Source organism: Oryctolagus cuniculus, chromosome 5, assembly GCF_051225735.1.
Source record: "Oryctolagus cuniculus isolate XC-2025 breed Fujian yellow rabbit chromosome 5, ASM5122573v1, whole genome shotgun sequence".
NCBI classification, from domain to species: Eukaryota; Metazoa; Chordata; class Mammalia; order Lagomorpha; family Leporidae; genus Oryctolagus; species Oryctolagus cuniculus.
The window spans coordinates 23,641,565-23,668,522 of record NC_142871.1 but is presented as its reverse complement, the minus strand read 5'-3'; the positions used below and the strand labels follow the sequence as shown (position 1 = coordinate 23,668,522).

Sequence of the window (26,958 nt, the reverse complement as noted above, 5' to 3'; positions counted from 1 at the left end):
AGAGCTGGCCTGGAAGAGGGGCAACCGGGACAGAATCCGGTGCCCCGACTGGGACTAGAACCTGGTGTGCTGGCGCCGCAAGGCGGAGGATTAGCCTACTGAGCCACGGAGCTGGCCAATTAATACAGCTTATAAAACATGTTTATGGTATGGTTTGTAAGCAAGTACATGTTGTTTCTAAAGGAACATATTCAGATATCATTATGTGCTTAAAATTGTGTATTTGAAATATTTGTATTCTCTTTATTTAAATAAGTTTGCTTAAAAGTTAAAAAAACAACAAAAGAGAAAAACATATTCTTGTTGATGTTGACTAATAATGGAGAAATAGACAAATATCTCATATTTTCAGTATATTTAGAATCCAGAAGAATCATAATTTTCTACTTAAAAATAGAAAGTATGTTTTCTTTAAAGTTGAAAGCTGAATTGTGGCATTTCTTTATGAACTGCATGTTGTTGGCAAAAGCCAACAACATAAAAACTAGAAAATTTTTTGTCTGCTCTCCTCCACACCTACCTGAACCAATGTATTTGTGAGACTGTAAAAATCAGCCACAAGCAAACGCTGATTCACTCTTTGGAAAGCTCTACCTGGAGTAACTGTAGTGTGATTTTGGCAGTCTTACTTCAGATGTGACATGGGATTTTGGCCAATATGCTAAAAATGCAGCATCATTGTTATGACTCTGACCTCAACATCCTGAAGTGATTTTTCAGCTCTTGGACACCTTACATTTTTTTCCCAGTAAGTCAGTGTATTTAGATTATGCCATGAGCTTTTAAGGTACGGTTTGGACCAATTCCATTCTACTGTAGATGATTTATTGCCCTTCTTGTTCCTGAGCCCTTGGTGATTCTGTTAATGCTGATTGTTTTTAGTTTCATATTTTTCAATTAGGACATGAAAGACCCTGAGCTTCCTCTTAACTGATTTCATCCTTTCCATGGAATTCAGATATATCTGAATTTCAACTTGTTAAAACCAAGAAAATTTGTTTTAAAGATCAATCAATCAATCGACTGATTGATTTAAAAGGCAGAGTTAGAGAGAGGGGGGAGAGAGAGAGAGAGAATCTTCCATCTCCTGGTTCACTCCCAAAATGGCCACGACAAGGGCTGGACTAAGCTGAGGCCAGGAGCCAGGAGCTTCCCCCAGTTCTCCAGAGGGGCCCAAGCAATTGAGCCTTCTTCTACTGCCCTCCCAGTTACATTAGCAGGGAGCGGGATGAGAAGTGGAGCAGCGCCCATATGGGATGTTTGTGTCACAGCTTTACCCACTGTGCCACAAAGCTGACCCCAAAGCATGGAAATGTAAGTAAAAACCGAGAGAGTTTTACGGTTTAAAAAGAAAACTGTTGAGGGTAGGTTTAGGATAAACCTGTGTTGGTTGCAAATACAGAGGTTTGTCAAACCTTGTTTTAAATCTTTGTCAAACAAGTTGATAGAAATTGTATACTAGTATAGTTTTAATGATCTTGTGACTATTTTAAAAATTATATGAATAAAGTTGAACATCTTTTCATTTTGTTATTGTTTATCACCGTTGCCTATTTTTCTGCTGGACTATGGTCTTTTTTCTTTTTTATTTGTTGAACTTTTTATTTAGTAGAGTCATTAAACCTTTGATTAAAATGTAAATTAAAAGTATGTTATCAAAAAATATCAAGTTAAAAAATAAGCCCTGTGTTAATGAAATGAAGTAATTAGTAATATGCATATATCAATTGGAACTATTGACTTCTGTATTTAAGAAGTATATCTTGGGACTGGTGCTGTGGCATAGTACGTTCAGCTTCTGTCTGCAGTGCTGGCATCCCACAGGTGCCGGTTCAAATCCCAGCTTCTCCACTTCCAATCCAGTTCCCTGAAGATGGCCTGGGAAGGCACTAGAAGGTGGCCCAAGTGCTTGGGCCCCTGCACCCATGTGGGAGACCCGGAAGCTCCTTGCCTCTGGCTTTGGATTGAAGCATTACAGCCATTCGGAGAGTGAACCTCTCTTTCTCTCTCCCTCTCTTTGTCTATAACTCTGCCCCTCAAGTAAATAAATAAATCTTAATAAAAAGTTCAACAATGATTTTAGCACTTGTGCATGACCCAAATGATAATGTTTAATTATTCTCATGTGCCAAATGACCGTGTTTCTTTCTTATATAACTTTGTTTTACATCTTTGTACTTTGTGATTTCCTCAGTTTGTATCTTACTCATATTACTACTTAATAGTTAGAAACCTAATGTTTAGTAGTATTTGTTAAGGAAACAGATCAGATTATTATGCCAAATTATGAACAAACCAAAAAATCTTAGAAAATTTAAATCAAAAATTGTTTCTTTGTGTTTTTGTTTTTTTTTTTGTTACAGTTTTGTTTAAATTATTCATTGATCAAAAGTTGTGTGTTTGGACCTTTAGCTTATTTAGCATCTTTATAAAATAGTCCCTTCTTATGGGCTGCTTTGCGAGGGTTTGTGTTAAAAGTAGGAGTCTTTTGAGATGAAGCAATAAATCAGTTTATTCCAGGACCTGTTTGATAATACTGTAGGGGTAGTATTTCTGAATTCTAGATTCTTCTGTACCTTAGCCTTGCTGTTCTTTGTGATCTATATTAATGAGATGAAGAAACATTTCAGCCAGATGTCAACGTTTTTGAAGTTCAGTGGTGCACAGGCACCAGCATTTAAGAATATTTGGCTTCAATATCAACAAAGACATGTGGCTTAATACACATGTATTTATATGTACATATACATAAAAACCCATGCACAAGGTAGAGTATCTTTTAATTATGCTGCATACAAAGTGTGCATATTTGTACTCAAAGAATAAAGTGGAAGAAAATTTAAAATACTCCTAACTTTTTGGAGGAGGTGATGGTAAATAGAACCTCAAAAGGGAAAAATCATCTGATTGCACCTTACATAGAATTTCTTTTGGGTTTTGGTAGGAACACCCAGATAGCTCTATCCCCATGGTAAGCTTTATATTCACTGAAACTTGATCATATTTTATTCATTCATTTATGTTAGTTGGTTAGGAATATGTCACTAATTGATTACTTCTTGTTATTCAAATAAGTTTTCATTGTTGTCTTGTAAAGTGGAGTGAAGAATATTTTGAGTGTTCACATGCCCACTTCACTCTGTGGGCTCCATTGTGAAATGCCTTTCACAGTGACTCCTTATCATTAGCTTTCCAAAAAGTGACAATTTGCAGGTAGTCCTTGTTTGTATGTAAAAGTTCTGATGTGCTTCTTAAGAATCAGTATGGAGGGATTTTAGGAATGATGGTGATAACATAGCTCCAGAACATTTTTACCTTTGCATTTCCCTCTCATTTATATGCTAGTTACATAAAGACAGGGCAACCAGACTGCAACAGCAAAAGCCTACAGAGAAGGTTTACAGCAAAACTAGGTGACAACATATCCCCAGAATAAATCAAGGTGGCGATAAGCCACTACTGGGCACAAAACCTACAAGATACCATTGTTTGTTACAGAAGAAAGTGGAGAAAGCAAAGGTGCCTGCAAACTGGGATAACCCTCAAATAGGCTACAGATATTCAGTGGAAAGTACAAAGGGCTACTTTGAGAGCAAAACTAAACCTGGGAGTTTTCTCAGAGCTCAGGATAAATATGTGAAAAATCTTTGGAATGTTCTGGTCTTCTATGAGTTCTTAGAGCTGACCCATTAGAACATCCTTCTAGAAGAGGACCTGATACTGAGAATAAACTTCTGGAAGTAGAACCAAGGTTAAGCAGATCATGTCAACGTAGATGAACCAAAGAGAAGGCCTAGTCTGAAAATTGTGTTGGGGGTGCAAGTAGGACCAATAAGAAACAGGACCAGGAAATTCTAGTACCCAGATGGTGCAACAGACTAAATCTTTATTGTCCTTATTCCCCAAAATTCAACTATTGAAATATAATCCCCAGGATGGTGGTATTAGGAAGTGAGGGTGGTCCTGAATGACATTAGCATGATAACAAAGCTCTATGATCCTTCTGCCCTGTACAGTCACAGCAAGAAGATGGCCATCTATGAGCCAGAAAATGGTGCACACCAGAGACCAGATTTGCCAATGCCTTGATCTTGAACTTCCAGCCTCCATAACATGATGAATAAATTTCTGTTGTGCTTATAAGCTATTTGGCTTCTGGTACAGCATTTTCCTTACTGATCTTTGTTGGAGAACATGGAAGGCTTAGGGTTTAGTTTCTTTACAGGTCAAAAAAAAAAAAAATGATGATCTCCTTATAGGCCTATGATGGCTAAATGAAACAGACAGAAAATGACTTATAAATTTTAAGATTCTGTACTAACATGTTTGCTTCAACTAACAGGATCTACAAAATCTTTTGTTTTCCTTCTTTCTCCTCTTACTGTAGTAAAATAAAAACCTAATCTTTCAGGAAATGCATGAATCCTTTAAAACTTTGGGCAGTTTGCGAGCTAATGAGTATGTTCCTTTTAATTTCATCTTCCTATCATAATATCTATAGTTATTTCTTTAAAAACAAAATATTATTGCTAACATCAAGATAGAGTTAAATTTGATCATATTCATTATGTTAGATGCGTGGTTCTCTTTTTATTTTTAACCAAACCATTGCTTGAGTATTTTGGAATAAAATAGAAAAATAAAATAGAAAAATATTAGGAACTGTTATTAGATAGCAAATTAGACAGAGTATGTATAAATATTTTAACATTTTTCATGCTAAAATGGACTTAACTCATTTTCTTGGCACAATCCTAACAGAAGAATTGCATTCTGTTAATGTGAGTATAATCCCTAGTTCCTATGGGATAACTTAGTTTTCACATTTTCTTTTAATATTGCATAAGATTTTTGATACCAGTGAATTAATATCCTTAAATTACTATTTGGTTGGTACTTTTATACCTCAATATAAAAGTGATTGAGGAAATAAAAATTAATATTTGTTTGGGAGTCTAAGCTCATTTTTTAAAAAGAAAACATAAATATAAGCATTATTGGCAACGCAATTTCTGTCTGCTGAGTTTTTGAGAAAGCAGGCATTTCTTTTTTGTGTATGTATAGCAGGTGGAAAGAGGTTGGTTTGTGTTTGTTGGTTGATTTTGCTCTGGCCTTCCATGTCTTGAATATATTTAGCTGAAGAATGTTTAATGTAGAATTGGACTTGTACTTCTGAATAATTTTTCATTTTTTTTTCTCAAATAAGAGTCCATGCTGGAACCCAAATGAATAGTTAAGCTAGAATAACAACATTGTGCTAAGTGAAAGAAGCCAGTAATAAAAGACCAAATATCTCAATTCACTTCTATCAAATATCCAGAATATGCAAATTGATAGAGACAGAGGTAGATTGATGTTTGCCTGGAGTTGAGTAATGGGTCCAGAGTTTCATTTTGAAGTGAAGAAATATTTTGTTTCCATAATTACATAGTAATAATGATTGTTCAACTCGATGGATATATTAAAAACCACTGAATTATACAATGCACACTGCCTAACCAAGAAAGACAGGTAAGGGACTTGGGCCCTGCCATCTGGCCTTTTCTCCTACCCACCCAACCCAGTGCTGCAAGTAGAAGGTCTGAAAACCACTGGTGTAAGAGACCAAAACTTTTACTTTACCAGGTGAAGAGTTGCTGTGAGTAAAAGCTGGAGTCCACTACTTTATTATGTATTTCTCCATAATGTGCTAATAGCAAACATAGAAGTAAATTGGATCATAAATACATATCCTTTCACAGGGTCTCCTTTTTGCATTTGTATTATAGCAAGTGTCTTCTCTTTACCACTTTGCTAAGATATTTGGGGACAGCATTTATAAATGTAATCATCTACAGTGGTGATACTCACTGCAAAAGATACATCATTTATGCAGATAATTTGTCCTTTTGGATCTTTGATCAGTCTCATGTATTTCTTTTCTAAAAATTGCCTTTATCTCCAGCTGCACTCTGCTTATTTTTCTGATTCTGCCTGTAGAATCTTTATACTTCCAAATCATCTTTCATAGCAAACATTTTCCTCTACAAAGTTGACTTTAGTTTTATTAAGAGTACCTCCCTCAGCACTTTATTATATTTGAGAATATTTGCATCCATATCATTCATTGCAGATCATTATATATTTTAGTTGTAGTTATTCAGTTGGCAGGGTTGGTGACAGTGTGAGGCTGTCTAATAATGTAAAACTTGATGACTTTTGTATCATAAATAGTTTGGGCTTATTCCTGCTTCCTCTTTGCTTTTCAAGCCTAGAGAACCTGAAGTTCTCTAAATTGTATATTAGAATCATATGTATTTGGGTACAATGGGAGCAGATAGAAAGTAGCAAAACAGAATATGTAAACTTTACTCTGACCTTGGCAATTTCTATTTGCAAAACAATTTGTATGAGTTGTAGGCATGCTTGTTGTGACAAAAAAGAAAGGTGGCAGGGATAGGCAACAACTAAACAAATCCAAGTATACTTAACATTCAGTTTATGTTCTAGAAACTCTCAAAGCAGACGGGAGTGAGGTCTATCTGGTGTCAGGATGAGCAGCTAATGAGCCAGAGATTCAAGGTCTTAGTTCAGTTCTATGCAGATAATGTGAACATTTTACATACATCTTCAAAAGGGTTAAAGTTGGTATCTGTATTGCAAATAAAAATTAGGACTGGTGATAACACATGACAGGTTTACAGAATAGTTCAGGGAATGGAATGATGGCGTAGGGTGGGGGCAGTTTCAGTCCATCTCACTCTAATGATTATTAAAATTATTTATCTGGAAATGTTTAAAGAAACAGTAACCTTTTATATCATCATTAGAATTTAATCCAGGTTAAATAATTTATGTCTGAATGGTTGGGAAAGGACAAGGAAATTGGAAGTATTCCTTCCCAAAAAGAACACCAGTGTGACTCTGCTATTTCTCACTTTTTATTGCTTTTTCATCTTCCAGACTAGAATGTACATTGGCTTGTGGTGAGCCAGGATAGGCTAAATGGCTAACCTCATTTATTCAGTTCAACTAAAATCATATAATAGCCACAATTTGTCATCATTGTAAAGGTTTAGTGATAGGAATCAACCAATAACATTTCTAGAACTATTCTACTCTTTTGCTCAAGTTTTAAAAACTGGGTAAACAAGATAGTTATGGTTTATTTTTAACTGAACATTTTTTTAAAATTGTCAACTAATCCCTGGATGTATTTAATGATGAATCTGATTGCCAGTTGTTTTTGTGATATTGTGTATTATTTCAAAACTACATAAAATCATCAAAATGGATGTTATTGAATGGTTTCCACTTACCTCTTCTCTCATTTTGCTGTAGATAGTTATCTCCTTCAAGTTTAATGAGGAGTGTAATTTTTTCAATTTTGCAGACAACATCTGGGGAAGATGTGCGAGACTTCACAAAGGTGCTGAAGAATAAGTTCAGGTCAAAGAAGTACTTTGCTAAGCACCCTCGACTTGGCTACCTGCCTGTCCAGACAGTTCTTGAAGGTGACAACTTAGAGACGTAAGTTTGATTTTTTTATATTAAATCTTCTGTGACTTTTTACATTTGATATTGCTTTTTTCTCTTAGTGACACATGAGAAAGCATTTCATACAGATTTGATAAAATGTTTCATTCTAAAAGAGGTAAATTAAATGTGGAATCAGTCTTTACAACATAAAATTTTATTTACATTTGCTATGTCACAGCCAAAATCAAGGTTTAACTTTGCATATTATCAGATGGTTGTGTTATATACTTTGACATTCTTTTTGTTTCCCTTTTGGGGGTCATTTTACTGGTTTTCTTGTATATTTTAAATCTTTTTGATACAAATTTATGAATAATACTTTATCTCTTGCTTCAGCTATCTATGTTAAAATATCAAATCTCATAACAGTTTCATTTTTCCTTTAAGTTGAAGATAACCAAACGAAATCACTTTATATATTACATGAAATTGAAAAAATTTCTTGAAATTGTATAATAAACTGAGCTGACAAGCATAAATGAAACAAAGTTTTAAGATAGGAAACTCACTATGGTATACAAAGGAAAGAAAATAAGAACTTATAATCTGAAATGAAAAGAATTTTCAAATAAGCCAGGAGAAATGCAAGGAAGTAATTTTGTGTTGCTAAACAATACATATCAAGTTGAAACTAGATGGAACTTAAATCTTTGACTCACTGGAAAATATCAGCATACATGTCCCTGAGAAATCCATTTTCATGTGCTTGAATCTTGGGAAAGATGAACATTCATTACTGACTGTCACCAGAGTTCCTAGACATATAGAACACAGAAGCTATGATTGGAGGAAGACATCTTCTCAGACGATGATAGAAGTAGGCCTGGAAAATGTGAAGTATAGATATTCCACTCTATACAGTAGAGAAGATTGCAGTAACAAGCATAAATAATGTGTTGAGAGCAATGTTTGTGAAGTGAAAGTTGCTTTAACCTTCAAAAGTCATGGCTTATTTTATTTTGTATATGAGACATAATCAGAGAATAGCAGTATTTCAGTGTGCTAAGACAGTGTCTCAAAGATGTCAAAATAGAGGAATAGATATTTGGTTTGATGTTTTTTTCCTGTTGGCCTGAGAATTTGCTAAATTTATGTGTGAGTATACCTGTTTTTTTTATGTAAATAGGTCCATATATACCACATGCTATAGTGCATAAGCTTGATGTAAAACTATGTACAATTAAAATATGTAATTTCCTAATTTTTTTTTTTTTGCCGTATACATTAGAACAAATTTTGTTAAGGCAATTTTTCAATTTAAAAAATACTTTCAGGAAAGGATAGATTTTTGTTTATCTCTGTTTTGTGGGTATAGTTTTCACTCTTCAAAACATTCAATAATGTAGTCTTATAGTCTTATTTGTTCTAATAAATAATAAACAATATAGCTGTGCTGAACACCTTATGATAAAGACAGAATTTTACTTCTGTTTCTATCAGATCCAGTTAATCTTCGGAGTGGCACTCTGAAGTGTAGAATTGTCACATGGTGCTTCAATATACAGCATAATTAATAGGTTCAGACAAACCAATGTGTCTGTCTATCACTCTTGATAAACCATTGGCATTTATGAAGAAAATAAGTGTATTGCTCCTACTTCTGGAGGCTAAGAAGTCCACATCAAGGTGCCAGCCATTTGGCAAGGGTCTTGGAGCTTTTATCTCATGGTGGGAGGTAGAAGGGCAAGACAGCATGAGAGAGTGAGGACAAGAGCATGGGCCAAACTCATTTTCTTAAGAAACCCACTCTTGCCATAATGCACCCATTCCTGAGATCCGAACACCCATGTTCAGGAGGGCAGAGGCCTCATTACCTCATCGCCTCTTATTAGGTCTCATCTACCAACGCCATTACGCTGGGAATTAATCTCTAACACATGACCTTGGGGAATACATTCAAGCCATAGCAAACAATTTGCCTTTCAGTGTCAAAATAATCGCTAGCATAAATAATTCTATTTAAATGACTTTATTAAGATAAGAATTAACAGAAAAATATGCTCAATAATTTGTGCTGTTTCTGGGGTACAGTTCTGAAAATGCCTTACCTCGTTACCAGCATTTTCAGTGAGAAGCAAGTAAAAGAAAGGAAGGAGCATAAGATTAACTCAGATGCCAAAACACCCTCATTGAAAAAGATTTATGAGCCACTGGATGCAGTGGGCAGGATTTCTTCCTTTTTAAATCCTGGGCAGAGCTCTTTGGATTTGGTAAAGTTCATTTTTCTGCTGAGCCATTTCTAGTACAGGGCTGCTTAATCGTCTCCTTCAACAGTTTCTGTGGATGGGTAGTAAAAAACTTTGATTCCATTTATTCTCCTTGTGGGAGGAGTGCATTAGAGGAAAACCAATGAAGTGGTAAAGGTGTTGAAGTTATTTATGAAGATGATTAGACTTTTCTTTTTCTTTTTTCTCTTTCACCCCTGCAAAATGGAGTATCTTACCCTATGACCAATAATTATAAATACATGTGTGGAAGGAATATTTAGGGAAACAGAATTACCACTAAAAGAAGGTAAACATACCCATGCTAAGTATATTCAGTTAATTTTATATATAATTATGCCAGATTTTTCAAAAAGTAAATGAATAGAGCTTGGATAAATATGCTATTGAAAATAAATCTTGAAAACAAGCTAAGATAGGGACAAAATAATTTGAGAGTTGTGAGAGCTAATTGTTAGCTACAAGGTAGGCTGGCTTTCATACAAGATTAAAAAGTATAATAGACATCTCTGTCTGGTATTGGTGAAGACGAACTTCATCATTTTTTAAGATCTTTCTCTAGCAAGAACAAACTACTAATAATGGTCATTATGTTTATGAAAGGCCTGGACAGGAAGTGACAACTGAGTTGAGATCTGATAGATTAATAGTGCTGTGTGTCGCTTGTTTGCTGTGGGAAGTGGAAAGGGAGAGTTTCTGGGAAAGTAACCATTTCCAAAAGCCTGGTAGCAAGACAGTTTCAGAGAGTGGGGTGAGGAGCTAGAAATTGCGGCAAGAAATTGGAGAGAGAAGCAGCACTGGATACTGCAGGGCCTGTTGTCTGGAGTTTTTTTCTGAGAGCAATGGGGAGCCATTGAACATCTTTATGTAAGAGCATGCTGGGCTCCCACTTACTCCACACAGAGTCAAATGGATTGCAGAAGGCAAAAGACCAGAAGCATCAAGAGTATTGTGATGGAATTTAAGATTTTAATGTAATATTAAGTATATTCAGGCCGGTGCCGCAGCTCAATAGGCTAATCCTCTGCCTGCGGTGCTGGCACACCGGGTTCTAGTCCTGGTCGGGGTGTTGGATTCTGTCCCGGTTGCCCCTCTTCCAGGCCAGCTCCCTGCTGTGGCCAGGGAGTGCAGTGGAGGATGGCCCAAGTGCTTGGGCCCTGCACCCCATGGGAGACCAGGAGAAGCACCTGGCTCCTGCCATCGGATCAGCGCGGTGCGCCGGCCGGAGCGCGCCAGCAGCAGCGGCCATTGGAGGGTGAACCAACGGCAAAAGGAAGACCTTTCTCTCTGTCCCTCTCTCTCACTGTCCCTCTGCCTGTCTAAAAAATAAAAATAAAAAATAAATAAATAAAACTTTAAGCATAATCAGTAGATACTGATTCCTTACGTATTAATGTAGTGCTTTACCAAAATAACCACTCTGGACAACAACGAGAGGCTGCATTATTAAGTCTGTGTGAATACACATTTTGGTTCTATTTTTTAACACCCTTTAATCATAGGTTCTAAGTATACAATACCACCCTCTTTCTTCACAGAATTAAATGAAAAGGCTTATCAACAAATGTTTTCTTTTATTGTTCCACAATTCAAAATACTTGGAAGTCAGTGAAGGCTAAAGTATTTTATCTCGTTACTTTGAAATTTTCCAAATACACTTTTCTAAAAAGTTCTTTTGAGAAACTCTTCAGTTCAGCTTTCTGCCCCTGCCATTCTTATCTTACTTCATGAATCACTTTTGTGCCAACAGAGTTAACTTCACAAGAATCAGTCAAGCAGTTTTACAGAGCATTTCCAAGGTCTACTAAGATGAGAAATTCACATTTTTCTTCCATTTAAAACTCATGCCAAATTTCATGGTACACTTGAATTTCAGAATAATCTCTTAAGCAGTTACTGTTTTTAGAAAGTGGATAGCAAATCATTCACCTGTTATTTAACAACTGTATTTCAGGGTTAATGAAAATTAGTGATGTAAAAGGAGTATTGAAAGATACTATGTATTTTTATGATTGCATCTACTTTAACATGTTTGATTAAGTCTACTTAGGACATAAATGTTCTGAGAATTAGTAGATAAATGCTTGTTTTTATAAGTATACCACAAGAACCTTAGTTTTTAATCTCAACAAGATAACCTTACATCTCTTTTTAGTCCTCGCTATGTCAGACATCAGCTTGCACTTCACAGTAGGAGATAATGAGATGACTAGCTTTTTGTTAAATGTGTGTGTACAATAGAAATAGGAAAATCAGGTAGGTCTGAAATAGTTTTACTTCAATCAGCATTAGCTTTCCTAGGAGATTCTATTTATTTAGAGAACTAATTTTCTTTGTACTTTAAGATTTCTGTGTTCGTAGTTAACCCTCTTGGCCCCCCAAAATTAGGATTTGAACTAGGTTTTAATTAAGATCAGTAGTTTTCAAAGATGTTTCAGGGACACTTGGTGATTCCTAGATATGCATGAGACTGGAGGCTGCCTTCAGGACTAAGAGTAATACTGAATGTTCCAACTCCAGCCCTAAGGCCCTGATTCAATTGCAAGTTTTCTTCAGTTTCCTAGATTGAAATTCTGGGCAAAATTTGGTTTGAAGAAACTGTATCATGTTCTAGAGAAGATGTTTTGGTTTTAACAGTGATGTGGTAGTTTTGGGAGAGTACAGAGGAAGCTGCATAGGGGCACCTTTTTAAAGTGTATGTGTGAGAAAGTCAGATACTTTGAGTACACCCCGGTTTGAATTTTTACATTGACCATTGGAAAAAAAATCAGAAACATCTAATTTTATTGTAACTCTGCCATCAATATCCAGTGCAGTCATGGATGTTTAATGCTACCTTTCTGAGCAAGTTTCTTACCCAGGAAAAACACAAACATGATCGCATTGTTCCTTGCTATAGTGTAAATGTTATTTTTGTAGTTGTTCTATGGTTTTGATTTCTTTTAGCACATTCCGATTTTTTTCCTAAAAAGACTGCTGAAAAATATGTTTGCTCCCCTGTACCTAATATCCTGCCATATCCGTGAAAAGTCCCTGCAGACACTTGAATCCACAGCATCTTCTCTGGAAGAAACTGTGACTTCTGCTACTTTTAGTTTCCACATGGTGTATTTCAGCCAACTCTGTGAATGGAAGACAGTTGGAATGACCCCCTACCCTGCTTTTGTCTGACATGGTTCTAAAGTGTTTGTTCTGTGACTTTTGTTCCCTCTCCCCTCTCTGCAGTCCTATCACGCTCATCAGTATGTGGCCAGAGCATTATGAGTGAGTATCATTGCCCTAAATGCAGAAGAGGCATGTTCTGATCAGCTGGACTAGCATGGGGGTGATTCCTAACTTCTTGCTTTAAAATAGTACTTCTGCATCCTGGGTAACAATCCTAGTGGCTTGTGTGCATGGCAAATTTATTATTTAACTAAGCTAATATTCCTAATAGTAGTTCTATCAATATTTGGGCGTAAAACCATGGCTTTGTTTTTCCCTTCATAGCCCCTCACAGTCTCCTCAGCTGTTTCATGATGACACCCATTCAAGAATAGAACAATATGCCACACGGTAAGAAACTTTGATAGGAGCCCACTGTCCACTGTGACCCAGAATGTATCTATTTCTGCATTAATCCAATAGCATTTGCATACTTTGATTTAAAGAATGTCATCTTGCAGGAGCCATAATTCCATTAAATTGGAATCCATGTTCCTGTCTTTTCATGTTGCAATTTGCACTTTAACAAATGCCTGCTATATATTCTACAAAGAGTAAATCTCAATAGAATGTGATTACCAAGCTCATGAGGATCCAAACACAGCACAAACAGGATTTAGATAATGTAACCCAGTTTCAGCGAATGAAAGTAGAGATTGAAAGTATTCTCAGGAGATGCTGTGCATATGAATTACAATATGTAATTAAATTTATGCTAATACTTTATTAAAGAGGCTTGTTTTAGATTCCCTAAATAATATAAAATATAGGCTGGTCTGGATGCTGTGTACAAACTTTCAGAAAAGTAGCACATATACCAGGCATCTGTAGTACTAGGTATTAGCTAAACCTGAAAGAATTTATAAAAGCATCATAAAAATAGTAACATTCATACAAGGCTGTGGCCAAGTAGGATTTCTGAGGAAAAGCAGGCTTGGATTGACAGCAAAACATACTCAAATCCTTGGGCTGGGAGAGAACGTGGCTTACTAACCAGACTGTGGGTTGGGGAAGGGCAGAGGCGTGAGCAAGAGTGAAGGGACTCAGATAAAGTGTGATGGTGAAGGAGCAGATAGCTAAGGAAACTGGACCGTGTCCTTGTATACAGAGAAGTCCTACGGTCATCCAATATTAGAGGAATGTAATTAGAATATTGTGAGAATGCAACACTCCCTTCCATGTAGAAGATTGGCGTGGTAAGGGGTAGTTGGGAAATAATTTAGGACATCTGATCAGTTAGGAGACTCTACATTACATCTTGGTATAAGATAAAGGCCTACAGGCCATAGGGCAATAGTGATATAAATGTAACTCAACATTAGCTGTTATTTTAATTTCTGCAGTCTTGTCAGGAGGCTTGGACCTTTCTATGTTTTGTCAGAATACGACAGTTTAGAAATCACTGAGGAAATGCCTCCAAATGACCATGTCCCCTCTTACCACATCATCTAACCTCCTTACTTTCATTTTTCAGACTGGCCCAAATGGAAAGGACTAACGGGTCGTTCCTCACTGATAGCAGCTCTACCACAGGAAGTGTGTAAGTAAATCACGAAATCAACACTGCCTGTGAAGGCTAGTTCTGATGTTATGGCTGTCGGAAATGATCTTCATTGACTGGAGCTTTGAATTTTGATCCCAATCAAAACTGATAGGTGTGGTTCCACAAATGTCTACATTGATTTTCTGCTTTCAGGACATGACCATATAAAGTGGATATATTTATTCACAAAGTTTCATGTATGTTAATGAAAAACTAACCTATACTGACCAACTCATCTACCCCAGGAAAATCAAATTGTTTTATTTATCATTATATATATTCATTCAGTCTCAGATTTATTGCTAATTTAACACATATAATTCCAGAAAATACCTAGACTTTCTATAAATTTATCTTTTAATTTATTTATTTATTAGAGAGAGCAAGGGAGCTCTCATCAGCTGAGCTACTCCCTAAATGCCCCAAAAAGTCTGGGGGTCAAAGCTGAAGCTGGGAACTCAACCCAAGTCTTCTATGTGAATTGCAGGGAGCAGAGACCCAAGTACTGGAACCATGCCTGCTGACTCATTGGGTTTGCATTTACAGGAGTTAGGGGTTGGGTTGGGGATTGAACCTCGGCTTTTAGATGCAGAATACAGGCATCTGAACTGCTGGTCCAAATGCCTACCCCAAATCTTCTCCCTTATTCATACTACCATTGTCTTCATAAACTCTGTACTTAGTAAATCTGACCCATCCGTGCTTAGACACACACTCCTCATCCTTCACTGAGAAATGTAAACTCTCTTGCCAATGTTTTATTTTATTCACAATAAGACAAGTCTCATTGACTTTAGAAGACCTTTTAAAAAGCTTTCTAGCCAAATATTTTATCTCCACTTTTCCCATTTGTAGATATTCAATATGGTTGTGGAAATTTCTTGACAAATATTTTATCTGTTATCTGCCCACTGTTATCTGTCATCTTACTTTTGGATTTTTTCCTAAATCTTTTTTTTTTTTTTTTTTTTTTTTGCTTTGGAGTTCACCTTTTAAATACTAAAAGGCTTCATTAATGTCAAAGTCACCTGACTTATACAGGTACATTATGGTTGGGGCCTGATGGAATGGTGTAAGGTAGGCAGAACAGCTATTTAATGTAGAACTTAGATGTTTTTCACTGAAATGATAGAGCCAACGTGAAATACCTTAAGCATTCTAATATAGAATGTCTCCTTTCCAATATTTTTATAAAACATTTATTTATCTATTTGAAAGGCAGATTACAGAGAGAGAGAGAGAGACAGAGACAAAGAGAGATCTGCCATCTGATAGTTCACTCCTCAAATGGTGGCCAGAGCTGAGCCAGGCTGAAGCCAGGAGCCAAGTGCTTCTTCCAGGTCTCCCATGTGGTCTCCCATGCAGAAAAATTTCTAATAAACATAATAGCATGTTCATAATACTCATTTCATTTTTAACATATTAGTATGCATTTTATATAATTTTTTAAAATATTTATTTATTTATTTGAAAGAGTTACAGAGAGAGGAGAGACAGAGAGAGAGAGAGAGAGAGGTCTTCCATCTGATGATTCACTCCACAATTGGCTGCGACGGCTGGAGCTGCACCAATCCAAAGCCAGGAGCCAGCAGCCAGGAGCTTCTTCCGGGTCTCCCACGTGGGTGCAGGGGCCCACAGACTTGGACCATCTTCTACTGGTTTCCCAGGCCATAGCAGAGAGGTGGATCGGAAGTGGAGCAGCCAGGTCTTGAATCAGCGCTCATATGGGATGCTAGCGCTTCAGGCCAGGGCATTAACCTGCTGTGCCATGGCTCTGGCCCCTGTAATGTGTTTAAATATCTTGATTATCTCCTAAATCACCATACTTTCCACCAAAGTTAATAATAGCCAAAGAATTAGCTGAAATTTTTAAAAATTAGGACCAAAATCTTACTTCATTGAAATGTATTTGTCTTGATCTGTGAATGGGATAAAGGTAATACTCAAATTAAATCTTTCCTATCTTAAAATTAGAAAAAAACAATATCTATAAGGTTAGCATTAACATTTCAGAACAAAAAATATAACCTGATGATTAGCAGCTGAATACATGTTTTAATTTACTATCATTAGATAAATGGACTCATTTACCCATCCAACTAATATTTGTTATATACCTCCAGTAGTGGTATGCTGGACTAGTCCTTATATTTTCAAATGAAAGCTCATTGTGTATATATCAGAGCAGTACATTGTATCCTATGAATGCATGCAGTTATGGTTTATCAACTAAGATAATGTTAATTTTAAAAACTTTGAAAACACTGAAGAGATTCCAGCATCCAAGATGAAACAGGACTGGCATTGTTGGGCAGGGGGTTAAAGCTGCCTCTTGTGGTGCCCACATCCCATAACAGAGCGCTGGTTCAAATCGCAGTTCCTCCGCTTCTGATCCAGCTCCCTGTGAATGTGTCTGGGGAGGCAGCGCAAGATAACTCAAGTACTTGGGTCCCTGTTACCTGTGTGGGAGACCTGGGTGGCATTCCGATCTCCTGGTTTTAGCGTGGCCCAGCACTGGCCTTGTGGCCATTTGGGGAGTGAACCAGCGAATTGAAGATTTCTCTCTCTGTGACCCTCTGCCTTTCACATAAATCAATCTTTAAAAAACAAAAAAATGTGTGAAAGCTGTTTGTTAAACAGAACCTTTATTAAAAATCCATATATATGTGTATATAGTAACAAGTAAATTAGATTAAAAGAAACATAAAGGTTAGACTTAAAGTCCATCACATCCCAAAGATTCTACTTTGTTGTATCATTTGCTATGCCATTGAGATTATTTTATCTGTTGGGTGGTACCCAACAGTTTATCATTTCCCAACTCTACATTTAGCAAAGGCATTAGCTTGAAATTGGCCTTGATGAAAGCATTTAAACCAATTTAAACGCAGAAATTGCTGGTGCTATAAATCAAGGCCTTTTTATCTTTTGGAGGCCCTGTTGAGCATTTACTGACATACTGCTGCTATACACCCCATACCACAGTAAATCTTCAGATGTAGCTACTGTCTTCATGGATCTTCCCAGTTAGAGGGGAAATACATAAGTGTTCCTGCAGGAGCAGAGCATGGTCAAGGTATTTGTGGTAGACAGAATAATGGCCTCCCAAAGATGTCCACTTCCTTGTACCTGAAGCCCGGTGTACTTAATGCCCAAAGGAATACTGTAAGATGTTGCTTCTGTTCCCATTGTTAGCACCATTTTACAAATGTAGCCACAGAGACCCTGAGAGATTCAGGAGCTTGCCCAGGGTCTCACATTCAGTAAGAGTGGAGCTGGGATTCAGATCTGAGCAGTCTGGGTCCAGGCATGGGCACCCTGGCCAAGCCACTCTGCCATCTGCTGCCAGAGGAAGGAAGCAAGTCTGCCCAGGTAGGCCTGGAAGGTACCAGAGTTTCTGCAGACTTGCCCAGTCCTCCTGCAGGTCATCACTATCCTTAATCCAACTCATGCTCTATGCTCCATCTTCACATTTCAAACCTAACTATGTTTTCAGTTTAGAAGATTTTATAGTTCAGCAACTTATTAGATCAGTCTCTTTGGTTTATATTTGGAGATCTCAACCACATAGTGAAAGAAAGACCTGTGCTTTGAGGTAGAATTGTTGAGATTTGAACTTGAACTCTCTCTTTAAGTTATTCAAAGCTTCTTTGTCATTTGTTTCTTCAGCAGTGGCCATCCTACCTACAGGAATAGCCTTTCTCTATTCTTCTATGGAAGCAATTTCTTGCACACCTCCCCCATAGCTTTTATCATCCACATAGCCGGTTAAGTGTTTTCACCTCCAGTTACATGAGCTACAGCCTAGAATATAATCCAGTCTCATGACTTTTTAACTCATATAGACCCAATTACCAATATTCCCTATTTCTTTGAAAGTCAGACTCTGGGCATTAACTTTAAGAATACTAAGTATTACTGGCGCTGCGGCTCACTAGGCTAATCCTCCGCCTGTGGTGCTGGCATACCAGGTTCTAGTCCTGGTCGAGGCACCGGATTCTGTCCTGGTTGCTCCTCTTCCAGGCCAGCTCTCTGCTGTGGCCAGGGAGTGCAGTGGAGGATGGCCCAAGTGCTTGGCCCTGCACCCCATGGGAGACCAGGAGAAGCACCTGGCTCCTGGCTTCGGATCAGTGCGGTGCGCCGGCCGCAGCGCGCCGGCCACGGCGTCCATTGGAGGGTGAACCAACGGCAAAAGGGAGACCTTTCTCTCTGTCTCTCTCTCTCTCACTGTCCACTCTGCCTGTCAAAAACAAAAATACTACGTATCTTTGAAGGACAAATTGAGCAACAACATCTCAGGGAAGGGAAGGACCCAAGATGGTCATGGTAAATCCATAAGCAGAATCTCAAAGGCGACAGTTGCTTACTGCATTACCGTCAGGATGTCTCACTCGTCTGTCTTTGTGTGACAGTGTTTTATGAGGGAAGAGCAAAGGGGAGGTGGATTGTAATTTGCACTGAAGTTTCTGCTTGCAAATCTGAAAGCCAGCACTTTCCTTAAAAAAAGAAAATTATTATTTTTATTTATGTCCTGCCTTCTTTCAAAAGGTTGTTGAATAAATCACAGTTCTTTTGTCTTCTGTTAGGTGCTGATTTTTTTATATAGATTTTATTTACTATATATGACTTAAGTAGTCTAATGACATTCATCTGATGGTGTTTCATTGGCGCAGACCTACATTGTTTCGTTATTTTCTATTTTAGCATGAGAGACCCAGTTGACATTTATTGACTCTAATCTGGCACCTTGTTTACTGTCTGCCCAAAAAAATTATGTTCTTGATTTTTACTATTTATAATTAAGAACTGAAATATATCTATTTTTGTATTTAACTTTTAAGCCTAACAATCTAAATTATAAGATGAAAATTATATGTTATCTGTATAAGAGATTTTGAAATTCTTATTTTTAAAAAGTTGCCTTAATACCTTTCCAAATATCTTAATGAGAGAATGTAATGATAGTGGTGATGTTGATTATAATAATATGTTAAACTCATCAACTTACAAACTAAATCTATGTAAATGTGGCAACAAAATGCATCTGAAATATAATTTGGAGTGGTTTCACAGTCTTCACATCTTTAAAAACAAAATTCAGTTGGTGGGGCAGGCATTTGGCATAGCAGTTAAAAACAGCCACATCTCATTTTGGAATACCTTGGGTCTGATTTCCAGCTCTAGCGCCCGATTCCAGCTTCTTGCCAATACAGTGCCTCAAAAGTCACGGTGATGGAGCACATAGTTCTGTCCTTGCTGCCCGTGTGGGAGACCTGGATGTATATTCCCAGCTCCCAGACCAACCTGGCCATTGCAGCCCTTTGGAGAGTTAACCAGTGGATAGGAGCTCTTTGTTTCTCTCTCTCTCTGTCTGCCTCTTAAATAAATAAATAGAACTTCAAAGATGTCCTTGACACAGCAGTGAAAGAATTATTTGTCATTTTGTTGGTGTTAATGAGCACTAAATTTAATCATTGAGGCAAAATACTGGTTTCAGCATTCTGTGGGTGGAAAGAGTCTAATGGTGTCTCTTATTCCCAAGGAGCTTCATGCAGGATCCATTTCCAAATCATGGCCCCGAGAGTAAAGTGGTTTACAGGAGCCCAAGCTTTCTTTCGATGTTCGTTGTCCTTTTACTACTATAAGTGTATCTGCTGCCTCTGCTACTTCTGCTTCCTCCTTCTCCTCCCCTGCTTCTGCCTCTGCTTCTTGCTTCATCTGCCTTTGCCTCCACCACTGCCTTTTCCTCTTCCTTTACCATCAGCTTTATCATTTTATTTTTAGTATATTACTCATAGGCATCATATTACTGCTTTTCTACCAACATGAAAATTGAGTTTACCTCTTCTTTCAGCACCTGAAGCTACCATCTATTTGTGTTTGGTTTTGTGTTATCCTTGCTCCTTCTCTCTTTCTTTTGCCATTTGGACAAAGCAATGCTCTGCCCATACGTATGAATGACTTGCCTAGGCATATGAGTGGACGGGATAGGACTCTAGACATTGCTCCATTGACTTTCCATCTTGAATATTGAAAAGAGTACGTGGCTAAACTCTTTTCTCTTTTTGCAAGTAATCTAGTGGGTATTTTTTTGTCTGATTTCCTGTGATTCTTTATCCTTTAAGAATTGTACTGCAATGTATATGAATATTTTTTCTTATTTTATTATTTAAACTCTTCATCTTTTTAATTTCTGTGCTCAGGTATTTCCCCGAGAAATATTTGCAAAATGTTCTATTGTGTTCTTACTTTGATATCGGTTTATTTTATAATGACTGTATCTCTATACCTTGCCCATTTGCCCTGCCCATGTGTTAGTCCTGTACTTTTGATCTGCTCTGTTGCTTCTCCCTCTGCATCAGCTGTGTGACTGGCCTGCATACATCAGGATCCACAGCATCTGGTTGGTGTGCCACGGTGCTGATTCATTCATAGCTTCTTCTGCTTCTTCATAATTTGAGGGTAATTCAGAAAGTTCATAGGAAAAACGGAATTAACAGGTAAGTCTATTTTGGTGCAAAAAATGTTGAAACCCATGCAGTTTTTTTTAATAATATGCACCTTACATACACTTATGCCAGGCCCCACTCTGCATGCATTTTCCAATTTTTGCACCAAAATAAGCTTATTTTTTAACTCCGTTTTACACAAAATCGTTGAAGTGCCCTTGTATGGTTGAGTTTTGCTTTCTGTCTGGAAACCTCTCACCCTGATGTCTGCCTGCCAATTTCCGTTTGCTTTTGCTACATGGGATGCCCAGGAGCTTTTGGATCTGCTTTCAAGTGCTGCAGCTCTGCGTTGGTGCAGTACCCGTTTTCTTCTCTTTTGACCCTTTTAAACATAGGAACAAACATGGCATTCTTCGACAGCTCCTTTCATTTGTTTCCCTGTAATGCTGTGTCTTCTCAGGAATGGGACACAAAGAAAGCCATACCATAGTCCTTCTCCCGTCTGTGTCCCTTATTTCTAGTTTCTAACTGGTAGTAAGGGTCCCACTACACCTCTTAAAATGCATTTGATTGAGTCAGGAAGATGTGGTTAGGTATTTGTGTTCTAATGATGATTGTAATCAAAGTATGCAACCTTTATTTTTAAAATAAGCATCATATATATATATATATATATATATATGTATGTAACCCCATGTGTGTGCACATGCACATATAAATACATATGCAAAAATTACTGGAAGAGAGAATAAACTGACAAGTTTATTTCACTCTAAAATATTGAAATCCATGCATATGTAGGGTCTTTAAAAAGTTTATGGAAAATGTGTATTATGAATAAAATGGTTTTGGGGTTTGGCACATTTTTTAAGACATTGCTTGGGATGCCAGTATTCCATTTGGAGTGCTTGAATTTGAGTACCAGCTCCATTTCCATTTCTTTTTTTCCCCAAAGACTTATTTATTTATTTGAAAGTCATAGTTACAGAGAGAGGAGAAAGTGATCTTCTACCTGCTGTTCACTCCCCAGATGGTCTCAGTGGCCAGGGCTGGGTCAGGCCAACACCAGAAGCTAGGAGCTTCATCCAGGACTCCTATGTGGGTGGCAGGGGCGCAAACACTTGGGCCATCTTCTGCTGCTTTTCCCATGCCATTAGTGGGGAACTGGATCAGTAGTGGAGTAGCTGAAACTTGAACCAGCAGCCAAATAGGATGCTGGCGTTGCAGGCAGCAGCTTTACCTACTAAACCACATCTGCCATCAGCTCCACTTCTGATTCCAGATTCTTGATAATTCACACCTTAGGAGGCGGCAGGTTATGGCACATGTACTTCGGTCTCTGTCACCCACATGAGAGACCTACCTGTATTCGAGTCTCAGACTCCTGGCTTCAGTCTGTCCAGCCCCAGATATTTTAGGCATTTGTGCAGTGAACTAATAGATAGAGTCTCTCTCTCTCTCTCTCTCTCTCTCTCTCTCTCTCTCAACTTTCAAAATAAATAAAATTTTAAAAAATACTGCATGGATTTCAACAGTTTTGCACCAAAATAAACACATCCTTTAATTCTGTTTTCTATGAACTTTAAGTTCCCACATATATATTGGGAGAGAAGGAGAGGGTGGGGGGGGGCAGGAAATAATTACAAATGGCTGAGCTGAGCCTTTGCTCTGGTGTGGGAAGCACAGCTCATTTTCTTCATTTGCTTTTTCACCTCTTTCTGATCTCAGTGCTCGGGCACAGCTTTTCTAAGAACTTCCTAAATCACAGATGTCGTTTCAGTCCCATCTTTGTCAGAGTAAATGGGGAAAACACCAGGTTGGATTTTTAATTAGACTCAAATCAGAGCTCTTTCCTAGTGTTAAGAGGTACTAAGCGGGTCAAGGGCATGAGTAACTTCAAGGCCCAGGTGAAGCCGAGAGATGGCCAGGACTGCCAGCACCATGTACCAGGTTCTTCTTGGCTCTGTTGGGATAGTCTCTGATCCTAGCATAACAGGTGAGGTCTCTAAGTGATATCTTCAGCCACATTGCTCACCCAAAGGGTACAGTCCTGGGGTAGCTGCATTCAATATTTTGATATCTACATAACTTTCATGATGTTTTCCTGAAGCCCCATCCCGTAAACCCATAGATTCCAGGATTGTTTACCAAAAACCATCAAAAAAAGGTCAGGTCCAATCTGCTAAAGGACTCTCCTAATTGCATGAGCCAGGAGATCTGGCATTTGCGCATTTACAAGATCTAATATGATATCATTCATAAAGCAAGAGGTGGGAATCCAGCCTGCTGGAAAGCATTTCCTTTCTATGGACTTATCAGCTTAGTCTGCTTTGTTATGCCTTCGCTTATGTCTGTCATTAATTCAACCATGTTTTTGATAAGCCTATTTCATTAAAATGTAGTTGGGTTAGTGGAAGAACCCAAGTGAATTAAATGTAGCAAGTTAATTGTTTTGATGCTCAATAATTGATCCTAAAAATGACCTGTTGATAACATAAAGTAAAATATTTGTAGGTATTTAATGAATATCTGCAATTATAATTTGTTTTGAGTTATTTACATACCAGATTATAAAGAATACAATCCCTATCCTTTGTATTACAAAGCATCACAAAATTGCTTTCCACCAAGTGAACTCATTTTTACTAAGGAGTCTTTAAATACATTGTCTTAGCATGCAATGATTGACTTTGCCTCATACTATCTTTATATTGGCTATTTAAGTGTTGTGCCTTATTTTAATTTTGTCTACTGAATAAATTATCCTCCCGAGGGTTTGTAAGATACAGTCATTAGACTAAGACAAAGTATGGAATGTTGGTATGTACAACACACATGTGTGGTTGGATAAATACCTTCCCAGTGTCTCAAAAGGGAGGCTTGGAGTCCCTGAGATCTAAGGTAATCATGGCCCAGCTGCTACCCTAGTCATCATCATATCTACCTCCTGTTTGCGCAGAGACAGCCCCACACAGACCTGAGCCTCTGTGCCTGTGTCCTGTCTCTCCAGGGAGGACGAGCATGCCCTCATCCAGCAGTACTGCCAGACACTCGGAGGCGAGTCCCCAGTGAGCCAGCCACAGAGCCCAGCCCAGATCCTGAAGTCGGTGGAGAGGGAAGAGCGTGGTGAACTGGAGCGGATCATTGCTGACCTGGAGGAAGAGCAAAGGTGAGCTGAACATGGGAGTAGACGCTGTGTCATCCTTTCTTTCCTGCGAAGCTCAGCATGGCTCCTACCCTTCTCTTTTCAGAAGCATGGTTCAAGAAGTCACAGCAGGGTTCAAGAGGACTTTAGAAGCCAGACTGGAGGCTACAAAGACAGCACTGGGGCTTGGGGGATGATGTCTGTAGAGCATTCTCCTATAGCTACAGTTTTCTTCAAGCTTCCATCTTACTGCTAATAGATGTTTTAACCTAAGAGGAAAGAGTCACCCAAGCTAATTTGGAGCTCACAGACAATTGTGAAGAGAAGACAGTGTCCGTGTTAGTAATTTGTCCTTCCTTTTTCTGTATTAGAAATCTCCAGGTGGAATATGAGCAGCTGAAGGGGCAGCACCTGAGAAGGGGGCTCCCTGTCGGTTCCCCTCCAGACTCCATTGTGTCTCCTCACCACACATCGGAAGATTCAGAACTTATAGCAGAGGCAAAACTCCTCAGGCAGCACAAAGGTCGGCTGGAGGCGAGGATGCAGATTCTAGAAGACCACAATAAACAGCTGGAGTCTCAGCTCCACCGCCTGCGACAGCTGCTGGAACAGGTAGGCTGTGCAGTGGCCCGCGTCACACCTCTCCACGGCAGCTGAACTCCTCTCCGGGCGGTGATCCTGGTGTCAGAAGTGGAGAGGTCCACCTTCATTTTCTCACTTCTGCTGTTCATTTAGACTGGCTTAGAAATCCCTTTTTATGTATAAGTGTTAAATTCTCACTGGCAAAAAAAATAATGTGCTTGCCCAATTTATAATGGGATTTCCACCTTCTTCCACACTGACACCTATCTCAGCTCTGAATAGTCAGAGAGGATCCTATGACAAGCATCTACCTAAACTGCATATGGGAAGCGTCTGTGGGGACTAGGGGGCAGCAAGTGACCTTAAATCTGCACACTAAATCTTCTGGTGAGCCAGGAACACTGGCTCCAAGAATTATTGTTTTCTATTTTCAAGAAATTGAGTAACAGATGGTTATTAATTTACTACTGTTATTTCCTAACAGTGGACCATATTTTATGGCAATTGCTTGCAAACTTTCTTGGGGATAAGAAATAAAATTTATATTAGGATGAATACATACATATATGATGAATACAGAATAGTATGCACTTTGTAGAGAAATGCCATCTCTTTTTTTTGTGTTTTTTTCTCATCCTACCTGTCACCTTCCTGCCTGCTTGTCCTTCCTTCGTTCCTTCCTCCCTCCCTCCTTCTCTCCCTCCCTCCTTCCCTTCCTTTCCTCTTCCTTTCTTTCCTTCCTCCCTTCCTCCCTTCCTCCCTTCCTTCTTTCCTTCTCCTTTTTCTCTTGTTTTTCTTTCTTAATGCTGGTCAGGACATACTAAATTGATTTTGTAAGTCAATGTTTATAGGTAACAGCTTGCAGTTTTGAAAAAGATTATTCTGTGGTTTGTTTAAAAAGCATCAGACACAGTTTCTTTCTGCTGCCTGCAGTCTTGTTAGAGACCATAACAAGATAGTATCCTGTGTAACAAGTCTATGTAAGAAGACACATATATAAAGACAGAACACACTGTAGAGAATTAAGTTCTTTATTACACATAGCCTTAAAGAATAGGAATCAAGCCACAGAACTAGTAAGGAAGAAGACTGTGCAGCAGGTGCCTATCATATGGAATCCCATCAAAGAGCCCAGGAACTCCTCTCTGGCAGAATCCATAGCAACACTCATGTCATTGCTTGCTTTTGTGGTTAGCCTAAGCAGTACAGGGGCCTTAGGCAATATAATAGGCATGGCTTTCTCAAGAAATGATTTATAGAATCTAAGCAGAATCAAGTTTCTCTCCATTGATTTTTTCAAATTTTAGAAAACCTTTTCACACTTGGTATCAGCATCTCTTTAGTTTGCTAGAATCTTTCAAAACAGCATCGTTTTTGCTATACAGTTGGGCAAAAGATCTCTCCTTATAGTGTACACGTATACTTTATGTCTATCACTTTCAGGATTTGTGTGAGACTGTTTAGTGTTAACAAATTAGTGTATATATAGAATAATTGCAGAAGGAAACTGTGCTCAAAAATTTAATTTACCCTCATTTGTTGATGTTTCTAGGAGAGCTAACGTCTCTCCTGCTCACCCTTACTTCCCCCCATTCCCTCCATTCTATTAGAGTTGCCTAATGGCTCATGTGCCTTCAGAATTGCACTGCAATGCTTTTAGAGATAGCTAATATCTAAATGGATTTCTATATCCCATACTACTGAGCTCTTATCTCTTCTTAACGATTTAGCATGAATGCCAGAAGTAGATGGAAAATTTAACTCTGATAGTAAAAACTGGCAAAACTGCCAGACTTCAACTAATATAGATTTAATGGAAAAATCTGCATCCAAAAATTCTAACTTTTGCATTTCCTATAGTATGGATCACATTTTCCAATTTGATCATACACTGTTGTTAACATAGCCATTGACATTTCAAAGATTTATGTGAAAGAGCGTTTATGAAGTATTTGCTAAGTGTCAGACAGTTCTAATTGCTTTAGGAATACTAATTCATCACCCCTCTGACAAAACCCAATGACACAGGCACATATCATCATCCCTGTCATATAAAGAATCTGAAGCAGTGAAGGTTATAGAATTTGCCCGGAATTACAGTTTCTATGTAGCAGAGTTAGAATTTGAATTCAACCAAATGAATCCAAAATCATACTCTTAATCACTCTCTGATACTGCATTTAAATATGTACTAATTTTTTAAATGGAAAGATTTTACTGTTTTAGAAGCCCAGTGCTAATTGAATGATATGTATTTCTACGTCTGCTTGGTTGACATAAATATAACAAAAA

At 38.0% G+C, this 26,958-nt stretch overlaps 1 protein-coding gene across 15 annotated transcripts in view; it reads left to right on the top strand.

The window, feature by feature from the left end:
• UTRN (utrophin) overlaps positions 1-26,958 on the top strand; it is a 580,255-nt gene that overhangs the window by 538,474 nt on the left and 14,823 nt on the right. For 12 of the 15 annotated variants that reach the window (XM_089333656.1, XM_089333655.1, XM_089333653.1 and 9 more), the window contains 6 exons: positions 7,373-7,509; positions 12,969-13,007; positions 13,233-13,298; positions 14,422-14,487; positions 23,950-24,108; positions 24,456-24,696. In XM_089333656.1, coding sequence (XP_089189782.1) covers positions 7,373-7,509; positions 12,969-13,007; positions 13,233-13,298; positions 14,422-14,487; positions 23,950-24,108; positions 24,456-24,696 — 708 coding nt within the window. Of the gene's footprint in view, positions 1-7,372; positions 7,514-12,968; positions 13,008-13,232; positions 13,299-14,421; positions 14,488-23,949; positions 24,109-24,455; positions 24,697-26,958 lie in introns of those variants that run through there. The other 3 variants (XM_089333660.1, XM_089333659.1, XM_089333664.1) reach the window with 2 other exon arrangements.